Source organism: Lipotes vexillifer, unplaced genomic scaffold, assembly GCF_000442215.2.
Source record: "Lipotes vexillifer unplaced genomic scaffold, Lipotes_vexillifer_v1.1 scaffold86, whole genome shotgun sequence".
NCBI classification, from domain to species: domain Eukaryota; kingdom Metazoa; phylum Chordata; class Mammalia; order Artiodactyla; family Lipotidae; genus Lipotes; species Lipotes vexillifer.
This window is the reverse complement of record NW_006785406.1, coordinates 3,886,860-3,898,388: the sequence shown is the minus strand read 5'-3', so window position 1 is coordinate 3,898,388 and position 11,529 is coordinate 3,886,860. Positions and strand designations below refer to the sequence as shown.

The window sequence follows — 11,529 nt, the reverse complement described above, 5'->3', positions numbered from 1 at the left end:
GCGCGTCCGGAGCCCGTGCTCCGCAACGGGAGAGGCCACAGCAATGAGAGGCCTGCGTACCGCAAAAAAAAAAAAAAAAAAAAAGAAAAAGGTAAAGGCCTGTTGTCAGGGAGGGGGTGAGGAAAGCCTTACAAACAAACCAAAGTTAGTAGAGTTGTTAAACAAAAAAAAGAGAGAGAGAGAGAGATGACACTGCCGCAGTCCATCGTGAAGGAGCGGGTCTGTCGTGGGGCATGTCACAGTGGACAGAGGGCTCCTGCTTGGACTGCTTCTGCTCACTCTGCTCAGCAGTCCTCTAGAACATGGGCATCGCTGGCTGCATCATGTAGATGGGCAAGTGAGGCTCAGGGACAGTGTGACCTGCCCAGGGCCACACAGCCGGGAAGTGGCTGCACCTGGGTTTGGGCAGAGGCGCCGTGACTGGAGCCCCCCTGCCCTTCCTGACCCACCGCAGTGCTCCCCGTCACATACTGCCACCCATGTCTGCACCGGGGCAGGAGCCAGTTCCTGACATTTCTGGGGCCCAGTGGATGCCTCAGAGGGAGAGGAGGAGGGGAGTCATAGATGCTGCTACTGAAGAGGAGGAGGTTGAAGATGAAATTAGCCCTTCAGCTTTTAGTGGCTGGCTTTCAATAGCTGGGGAGTTGATCTCCTCTTCAGAATAGGAGACCAGGTGACGAGTTTTCCCATCCATGTCTCCACATGGGCAGAGAGGTTCTGTGTCTGTCCCTGAGGTACCTAGTCTTGGGCATTGGCTAGAGCAGTGGTTCTCTAGGTAGTGTGGTGTCTGGACCAGCGGCATCAGCGTCGCCTGAGAACTTGTTAGATGTGAGCGTTCTTGAGTCTGACCACAGGTCTGCTGGGGTCCAGGATGGGGCCGCTGCTCTGTGTTTTAACAAGACCTCGGGATGATTCTGATGCATATTAAGCTTTGAAAACCATTGTGATGGAGGATCTTGAGATGAAAACAAGTGCTAACCTGGGTTTGGAATTTCTTATGAGACAGGAGAGCTGCAGGAGGTGGGCGGGCACACAAGCTTGGGGTCATGAGGCCCTGCACCGACCGCCTCCACAAGACATATGGGAACATATGTATATGTATAACTGATTCACTTTGTTATAAAGTAGAAACTGACACACCATTGTAAAGCAATTATACTGCAATAAAAAACAAACAAAAGTCCTCAGGGGCAAAGCCTCTCGCCCTGCGGCAGCTGCCCTTTGTTTGCAGCAGGACCCCAGCCCTGGGATAAACTGTCCCTCCTCCCTCTCTGCTTTCATGGCTTTCTGTCTTCTCTGAATTGGATCTGTATCCTCAACTCTAAGGGCTGGCATTTCGGTGTTCTGATTATAAAATATGTAAAGTCAGAAAGAATTCTAATTGATTCACAAGTGATTGAAATTTCTAGGAACTGCAGTGATATACAAATATAGGTCAATGAGGACGCTTAGAAGACGGTTCAGGGTGGTGGAGAAAGTTAGATTGGAGTAGATATGGAGAGGGGTTAATCCCAAAGCCACATACACACACACCAGATGACAATAAATAATGCCATTTGTGCAGTGCAGAAATTGTTTCAGCTCAAGAAAGGCACTGTAACAGTATTTGGCTGCCGGAATGGCGTAATAGAACCCAGTCTGATAAGCAAGAGCTTGCGGTGGCCTCAGGAGAATCTGCTTCACCAAGAAAGGGGCTCTGGTACTGCTTCTGCCATTAGCAACATGGCTGGAAACCTATCCATGTAACCTCCCCTTCCCATTCCTAACGTACAGTGTGCTCATATTAGCATTACTGTTACCATTTCACTGAGGAGAAATTTAGGATCCTAGACGCTAAGTGACTTGTCTGAGATCATTTAGTAACTGGTGAGGCAGGTCTTCCACTGCCATGTTGATTCCCAACTTTTCCAGGCATGAATATATAGACACCACAACCACAACAGCAAGACAGGGTGTGTGTGTTGGGGGCGGTGGGAGTGGTGGTGGTGAACCACACTACCCATGATTCCAGTCTCTAAATTAAGCCTTGCAGTTTAGGCCTTACTCAACAAGCAGGATTCTGTTACACTCTACTGCAATAGGAATACATCAGGTATCAATGGTGTTCCCATAACAATCAGGAAGAAGACAAGAATGCCCACACCCACCAAAGATATTTGACATTATTTTGTAAGTGAATGCAGAAAGATAAGAAAAAGATTAAAACAATATATTGGGGAAAGGAAGAGATTAAATTGTCATTATTAGAAAATGGTATTATTATAAACCTAGAAAATCAGAGACTTGACTTTAGAAAAGAAGTCATTAAAGCTCTTTCTTTTGGACTTCTATTCAACAGGAATATTTAAGCAGGTGCACACTCCATACAAAGATTTATTTAGATAAGTGATTTTTCATAGGGAAAAATGGGTCACAACTTAAATGCCCACCAGTAGGGGGATCACAAAACACTGTACTTCTATACAGTGGACATTAACTTAGATTCAACTAATAAATAGAATGAGACAGCCATATCTATTTCCACTGAATCAAAAAGGTATATCATTGAGGAAGAATAAAGCACTGGCAGAAAAGAATGCACTGGCAGGATTCTGTTGAAAAAGTATGAAGTGTGTGTGTGTAAATATTTGGGAGTGTATGCCTGTAGACATATCTGGAGAGCGGTAGAGTCACCCTGTTTGGCTGAGTACCTAACAATGACGGTTACTGGGAGGATCTGCTAGAGCAAGGTGAGGGCTTCCAGCTGTTCCCCCTCCCCTGGGAGAGTGGCAGGCAGCAGCTCTGCAGTACATTTTGGGAGGGCCCTGGAGGTATTGAAATTGCATCTTGGTATCTCTTTTGCAAGGTTATTACGTCGTGGCAGTGGTCAAGAAGTCAGATGCTGACCTCACCTGGAACTCTCTGCGAGGCAAGAAGTCCTGCCACACTGCAGTTGGCACTTCTGCAGGCTGGAACATCCCGATGGGTTTCATATACAACCAAACTGGGTCCTGTAAATTTGGTAAGTGTGCTCTGAGTGGTGGTGCGGCAGCCCCTTCCTTGGACCTGTGCCTGTGTAGGGGAGAAATTCAGTTCAATGAATGGCATAAGTGGATGGTGTGGACAAGGGCTGGACAGCCATGCGGGTGAGCTTCACATCTCCTTAGCAGGACTCCCCTTTCTCCTCGCCCATTGCTTCTGAGGGGAGTGGTTTGGCCCAAAAGGCAGATCTCAGGGAAATACATTACTCTTTATGTCTTTCAAATCTGGCTCAGGGAAGAGGCCTGGGTTGCAAAGCAAGAGTGGGGCATAGGGGGGCTTCCCTGGTGGCGCAGTGGTTGAGAGTCCGCCTGCCGATGCAGGGGACACGGGTTCGTGCCCCAGTTCGGGAAGATCCCACATGCCGCGGAGTGGCTGGGCCCGTGAGCCATGGCTGCTGAGCCTGCGTGTCCGGAGCCTGTGCTCCGCAACTGGAGAGGCCACAACAGTGAGAGGCCCGCATACCGCAGGAAAAAAAAAAAAAGAGTGGGGCGTAGGGGTGCACATGTGATATGTGTGTGTGTTTGTGTGTATGTGTTGTCTTCCCACATAAACTGAATTGGCTGCTTTCTTAATTGAAAACCTTACACCAGTAAGTCTTTGAGCGCTTTAGCTTTCACTTTCACCCTCACCTCTCTTAAATTTCCGTATTAGTCATTTCAGCAACGCTCTTGCCAATACCTAAAAGGCTCCTGCTCCCTGGCTTTCCCCAGCCATCTGACAAATCTGAGCCCTGCAGGAACCCTGTCACCCGCTCTCTTGGCCCTCTGCACCTGATCAGCTGAACACAGCTGGAGAATGTCGCAGGGCAGAGCAGTTCATTCCATGGAGATGCTCCAGCTGCTGACCCCAGCGCCCCCTGCCCTGCCCTGGTGCTCACAAGTACCCCCGCTGTTCCTCTGCTCCACACCCACACTTCCCAATAATTATCCTAATGTCCTAGTTGTCCATACACTTCCATCCCACGCTTACCTACCTATCACCCTTTCTGAGCACATGATCTCATCTGCACCTGCAAGAGATACTTCACACCCTCAGGAAGGTTCCCATCAGCACCCCACCGCCAAAGCTGGGGGCTCCTGCTGGCTGCACCTGCTCAGCCTCCTTCTACAACGCAGCCTGTCCTCCTACCTGCACTTGGCTGTGGGCCCTGCCTCGCCCCTCCCCAGAGCCGCACCCTCAGTTACTACCTCTTCCTCTGGTATGTCCAATTTCTTTCAGCATGTGAACGCACCTAGTGTCTTCCACCTTTAAAAACCCTCCCTCTCCCCACATTCCCCTCCAGCTCCTGCCTTCTCTTTCTCCCCTTTATGGCCAGACCTCATAAAATCATGGTCTCAGCCACTCACCCCACTCACGGCTGCACTCACTGCCCTCTGGCTCCTCCGCCTGGTTCCACAGGGAGAACTCTGGTCAAGGCTACCGGGACCTCCATGTTGCTCAACTGGGAGGATGGGCTCCAGTCTGTGCTTCCATGACCTTTCCTGCTTCAGATCACCTTAAACCACCATCTCCTGGCTTTTGTGAAAACACACTGGCTTCTTTTTTCTCCTACCCCTACAAAGTCCCTTTCCCAACCTGGTTAATAAATGTTTGAGTTGCTTAAAGCAACTTTTTTCCCTACTCTAAACTCAACCTCCAAGCCCTCATATCCATGCCTGTAGCCTAGATGACGATCTAAACAAACATACATACAAAGCTAGTCACATAGCAAGCACTAGATACATGTTTGCTGCTGTACTATTATGGTGTCTATATGCTGATGACTGTCAAGTTTTTGTCCCTGGCACAGATCTCTCCTTGATCTCCAAACCTATGTATATTGAACTGCTTGTTTGACATTATCTAGTCCAGTATTTCAAAAAGTACATTAAACTCGACCTGTACAACATGGAATGCATCATCTCTGCCAATCCTGGCCCTGCTCCAGAGCTGCCTAGCTTGGTGGAGGCCCCCCACAGTCCATCCACTGGCCCCAGCTGGAAATGAATCTGCCATCCACCACACACCTGTCCATCACCAGTGATATCAGCTTCTCCTCCTTCCACGTAGCTCCTGCCTCCCCTTTGTGCTACTTCAAGCTGCCCTCGTGTCCCTGGACCCCTGCAGTAGCCTGCTGCGTACACCCCACATCTGTCCTGGCTCACCCTGCTGCTAGACCCCTGGCCCAACATTGTCCAAAGCCCATCAGAGGCTCCCCATTTCTCTACAAATAAAGAACAAAATGTACACAAAGGTGTAAAATATCACATGTGGTCTGGACCCTGACCCCTCCCACTCACTGGACCACTGGCTGGTCCAGGACCAATGGCCTCCATTAAGCTCTCTGTGCTGTTTGCCCCCTCCCCCAACCCCTGCCCTAGGCCTTTGCAGATGCTGCTCCCTGTCTGGAAAACTCGTCCCTTTGCCCTTCACTTGGGTAATTCCTATTCATTCTTCATCTCTCCACTTGAGGCCTCTCCCTGACTCCCAGGTCTGCACCAGGTTCCTTTATCTGTAGCTGTGGAACCATGTTCTTTTTCCCAGAGCACGGTGGGGAAACACGATGATGGGGAAACATGAATTCACTGGCGTGGTTACTTGAGTCGTCACTGTCACCACAGAAACTTGGGGTCGAAGAGGGCGGGGCTTGTGTGTCCTGGGGCTCAGCACAGGGGTGGGCAGCTGGGCCTCTTGGGCCCCTTCCTGGCCTTTGAGTCATGATGGCAGACCTTGTAAAGATGAACAAGGGCAGTAGAGATCGGAAAGCATACAGGACAGGTTCAACCACCCAGGACTTCCAATTTTGTCCACTCTCTTAGGGTTAAACCTGTGTCCACCCGTCCACACCACTGACCTGTGCCGGGACTTCTGTGATCTCAAAGACCCTTGTCCCAGCTTCAGCCAGGCCCCCTTTACTCTGCTTCAGCTGCAACCTTTTTATTTTTTTAATTCCATAAGGTTCTTGTTTCTAGTCATATGGTACTAAACACCTGAGTGTGTCTTTATGTCACTCAGGCAATTTTAGGAACAAAGTCTGAGGCTTTCTTGGCAACACAGGCAGGAAGAGCTGACCTCTCGTGTCCTCCTGTGCAGATGAATTCTTCAGTCAAAGCTGTGCCCCTGGGTCTGATCCAGCGTCCAGTCTCTGTGCCCTGTGCAATGGCAGTGGCACGCCAGCCCACACGTGTGCTCCCAACAGCCACGAGGGGTACTACGGCTCGAGTGGGGCTCTCAGGCAAGTAGCATCTGTCCACCACCTTTCGCTTTGGCACCAGCCCGGTGAACTTCCTGCCCTTTCACCTTTCTCATCATCCCACCATCTGGGTGCTGCATTTAGGATGAGCCAGAATTAGAGAACAGAACTGCGGATTCTCAGGGGCCCTGAGGACTCAAGCCCAGCCCCTTCCTGGAGCACTCTTGGGCAGAGCCGGCGGACTCAGGGCACCTGGGGAGAGGCAAGACTGATGGACACAGGTCACAACCCTGCTTCTACTTTTGATCTGTTCTGTGTGATTGTGGACAAGTCACAGGATCTTTCAGAGCCCCAGTTTAAGATCAAAGGAAGGACACCGGCTACATGCTTCTTACACCTGGTTGAAGAGTATATTTAAAAACACATATTCCTGGGCTCCTCCATCCATTCAAGAAATATTTATTGAGCACCTAGTAATATTTATTGAGCACCTATTGGCAGGCACTGTTCTAAGTAGAGAGGTTAGAGCAACAGCAAGACACACGGCCTCTGAGTCTCGTGGGGAGAGTAAGACAATAAACACTTAAAGCACAATCACTTCCTGACTGTGATAAGTGCTGGGGGTGGGGGTGGTGACCAAGGTGGGTGATATGGCAGTGACTCAGGGACAATCTTAGAAAAGTTGGTCAGGGAAGGCCTCAGGATCAGAGGGGCCATGTGAACTGAGGGTTAAATGTTGAGAGGGAATCAGGCCTGAGAAAATCTGGAGAAGAGTAATCCAGGAAGAAGGAACAGCAAGGACAAAGGCTGGGGCTGGACAAATGATGCCGTATTTGAGGCCAGAGAAGGCACCAGAGTAGAGCAGTGGGAGGGAGGGGGTCAGGTGAGGGAGGAGGCTGGAGCTGCAGGCATGGGCTGTCTCGGTGCCTTGCAGGCCTGGCTAAGGAGGTGGAGTTAATTCTCAGTGTGAAGGGCACCCTGTGGAGTTAGGGTGGTGTGGAGAACGCGTGAGCCTCTAGAAAGGAGCCTTCTATTCATCACACTGCCAGACTGCTTCGTCCCTTCCTCTCCAAAGTCTGGTCACTTCCATAAGCTGTACATAAATTACATATTTTCACAAGTCCCACTACAAAACTATATGCTGAACATTAAACCTAGGCTAAAATAGTTGAACTTCTCTTTACACTGGGAAGTGCGTTGGTATTAGGGTCCATGGTCCCATTTTGGTATGATTACAGTAGAATCACAGAGACCTAGAATTCTGTCCTCGGAGTTCTATCCAGAACCACAGAAGTTCCAAAGTGAAGATGAGAACACAAAGAACAATCTTAGCTCTAGACATCTCATTCTGCCCGCCACCACCTGCCTGCCTTTGCACTCCTTCTAGCTTCCCGGCTCCACCATTCCTACTGACCTGAGGTCCGTTGATCCTGTTCACACCCACCCTCATGTCCTTTTCCCCCTCCGGATGCAGCATACATTCCACAGCCAACCGTGATAATTATTCCCCTGGGCACATCCTCAAATGCCGGTCATCTCTCCTGGCTGAACCTCAACCTGGGTTGGGTGCAACATTCTAATTCGGTGCCGGCACCTCTAGGCTGACTGGCCTCCCTTTAAAGTAATGCGAACCCAGCTCAGATGAGCCAGAAGTCTCTAGTCCGTTACTACCCCACGCTCCTACAATACCATTCCATACTCTTTCCTCTCCTCAATCCTCCAACACTTCTTCCTCCATCTGTCACACCTTTGTTTCCTATTTCACCTGAGAAAATTGAAGCAATCAAAAGAGAAACTCCACAGCGTCCCACTGCCACATCTGCCGAGTGCTGGCATGTGTGCGCCCCTGGACGCTGCCCTCCCTCCTTTTACTGGGGAGGAGCGGGCCATCTCCTCGCCGAGCCCAGACCTGCACCTGCGGCAATTGTCTCCGGCAGGCAGACGGCTCAAGGGCGTTGCCCCAGCGCTCCTCCCCCTCTTTTCTCCTGTGTTCTTGCATCTTATTCTCTACGGGATCATTTCCATCAGCAAACAAACATGCTGCTGTTTTCTCACCTTAAACATAAAGAAATAAGTAAAACCTCTCTTGATCTCACTTTCCTCTGCAGCAGCTTTCCATTTCTCTCCTCTTTACAACGAAATTCCTTGAAGGAGGATATTTTAATGTCCTTGCTCGGTTCACTTTCTCTCCTTTCAATCTCCCCAAAGCCCAGTTTAAGAATCTGTTCACCTCCCCCACCACAACCAGTGGAGCTGGTTTTATTATCGTATTTAAATTATCTACAGAAAACATTCCTCCTTACTGTTGGCACGTGAGAAGACTACTCCCACCATACCTCCCCACACCCCACCTCCCAACCCCCATCCCCCGTATACCACCACCCACCACGCAGCTGAAACTGCACTTTTAAATTGCCAGGGACCTCTGTGTTGCTAAATAAATCCAAAGCCCAGATCACTGACACCACCGATCTCTTCCCCCACTTGCATACATTTTCTTCCCTGGTTTCAGGACCCCACACTTTCTTGGATTCCCTCCTCCCTCTCCTGTTACTGCATCTCGGCCTCTTTGCTGGCTCTACCTCATTCCCCAACCTGTACAAGTTGGCGTGCCCCAGGGCTCCAGCATTGGTCTTCTCTCTTCATGCTCAGACCTGGATGGTTTTATTTAGTCTCGATCTATCTATATGCTGACAATTCCCAAATTTATGTTCCTGTTCAGACATCTCTTCAAAACTCCAGTTGAAACTCCAAACGCATATATCCAACTGCCTCCTGGGCATGTCCACTTGGTTTCTAATCACCAGGTCAAGTTTAAATGTCCCAAGCTGACCTTCTGGAATTCACACACTCCCACCCAAACCAGTACCTCCTGAGGTCTTCGCCATCTCAGTTAAAGGTAACTCCGTTTTTCCTTTAGGAAAAAGTCAAAGCCTTGGTATGTGATAACCGTGTCTATTCTCTCTCTCTCTCTCAAACCCCATGCCTGGGTCATCATCAAATCATGTTATCTCTGCCTGCAAAAGGTAATGAGAATTGTCCTCATCGCCCATCTCCAGTGATACCACCTTGATCTAAACCACCATCATCTCTCCCTGGATCTCTCCCCAACAGATCTCCATGCATCTGTCCTATCCTCCTCCCCCACTCTTGTTGCTGTGTTGTCTCCACACAGCAACGAGAGTGATTCTGTTTAAACCTAAGTCAGAGCATCACATTTCTCTGCTTAAAGCCCCCCAGTAATTTTCCATATTACTCAGAGTAAAAGTCAGGGTCCTTCTTTGACCTGTGTGGCCCCTTTGTGATCTGGGAAGGCTCCGTGTGACCTCATCTCCTACATCTTTCCCCTTGCTGTCTCTGCTCCATCTGTGATCTTGGCATCACAGCTGTTCCTTGAAGATATCAGGCACACTCCTGCCTCAGGGCCTTTGCACTTGCTCTTACCCCCACCTGCAGTGCTCCTCCTTCTCATAGCATCATGGCTAGTTCCCTCATTTCCTTTAAGATTTCTCAGGGAAGTCTTTCCTGACCACTCTCTGATTTTACACACATACCCTTGCCAATATTTCATATCTGCCTTTCTTGCTTTATGTTTTCTTTAGCACTTTTCACTCTCTAGAATACTATACATTTTATCTGCTGATCTTCACATCTTTTTTCTTTAGTACAGTGAATAAGGACTTTGGTTGCAAGTGAAAACACCCATATGAACCATCTTAAGGCAAGGGCATATTTTAACAGGTGCTGTGGGAGCTTCCTCCTTGTAAGGGCTGAGACCTGAGCCTCAGGAGTAGCCAAGATACTTTAAGGCGAGGGTTGCCAGGTAAAATTCAGGTCATCCAGTTAAAATAGAATTCCAGATAAATGATGAATGAATTTTTAGCCCTCTGCGTCTCCTCTCTCTGTCTCTCTGTCTCTCTCTCTCTCTCTCTCTCTCTCTCTGGACATCTGCCTCATTTCTGTTTCCCCGCAGGGTGGTTTTCTCTGTTTCTCAGTCTACACAGAGGGAATGTCTGTGACCAGCAGCCCCAGCATTGTTACATGTCTTCAGTTATAAAGAAGCAAACACTAGACCATAACATATTAGTCCCAGGTCCCAGGACATAGGATTGTCAGCCCAGTTCAGGTGAAAGTTTCCCGCTCACATAACTCATGCCGTGAAGTTGCATTGTGAAGTTCCAGCTGCCTCCGCTGTGTCCAGATGGATTAAAGTGGGTGGGGAGGGAGGTCAGTACTAAAAAGAGTAGTAAAGCTTGGTAGACCGAACAAGAGCCAAGAATTTAAAACTAAAATTAGCCGAAGGGAATTTTGTTTTCTTAGATATAAAAATCATATTATAATACCACTTAATACGGTAATGCTGTGATCAATACAGGCTGGTTTATGTGAAAAATGACAAATAAATCAGTGGAAGAGAAAAAATTTCCAAGACAGGTACATGGACATACTATATTTAATCTAAAACAAAGATGACATTTCAGATCACTGGGGAAAGGATGAACTTGAGAGATCAAATAAAATGAGTACAGTGAACTGGCTCCTGGATCTGGTGACCCGGGCGGGAGGAGATTCAATACTGAGTCAGTCCCCTAAGATGACTGGCAAGGGTCAGAGAGTCATGTTCAGGGGTGCTGATGGCAAGTGCGATGATCCTTCCAGGTGTTTGGATGAGTCTTGGAGAGAGGCCCATTGCTAAGGGCAGTGTGGGGTCAAGGCAGGGCTTATTGTTTGTTTTTACAAGAAGTGTGGAAGCTGATGAGAAGAGTGAAGAGGGCTATGGAAGAGAAAGAGGATGACTACAGTGGAAAGTGCCTGAGCGTGGGTGAGGTGCAGACCACGCAGGGAGAAGACTTTTGCTGGAGAGAGACCTTCCCTCCTCCTTTGTCCCTGGAGGGTAGGAGAGTGCTGGAGCCTTGGGCTGCCAGATTTGGCAGAAGGATGCTGAAAGGAAGCCCACGTGATGATTTCTGTGTTTCCTCCGGGAAGCCAAAGCACATGTCAGCGTGTGAGTGTTGGGTAGGGGTGTGTGGAGAGACAGAGATTTACAGGAAGTGGGAGAACGTTTTGGAGTCCATGCTCTATAGAGTTGAGGGGGTGCTGTCTCAAGCTCTATAGAGCGGGCGGGGGGGGGGGCCACTGTTTCACACTTGAGCACAAATCAGAATCTCCCAGAGAGCTTGTTAAAACACCGACGGCTGGACCCCACCCCCAGAATTCCTGAGCCAGTAGGTCTGGGGTGGGGCCCGAGAACGTGCATTTCTAACTAGTTCCCACTGGTGCTGATGCTGCCAGTCCAGCCCACACTTGGAGAATCACAGATCTAGAGCAGAGAAGGG

At 49.2% G+C, this 11,529-nt stretch overlaps 1 protein-coding gene across 2 annotated transcripts in view; it reads left to right on the top strand.

Moving 5' to 3' along the window:
* LOC103090671 (inhibitor of carbonic anhydrase) overlaps window positions 1-11,529 on the top strand; it is a 41,263-nt gene that overhangs the window by 24,941 nt on the left and 4,793 nt on the right. For both annotated transcript variants that reach the window (XM_007457560.1, XM_007457561.1), the window contains 2 exons: window positions 2,846-3,001; window positions 6,094-6,235. In XM_007457560.1, the coding sequence (XP_007457622.1) occupies window positions 2,846-3,001; window positions 6,094-6,235 (298 nt within the window). The remainder of the gene's footprint in view (window positions 1-2,845; window positions 3,002-6,093; window positions 6,236-11,529) is intronic.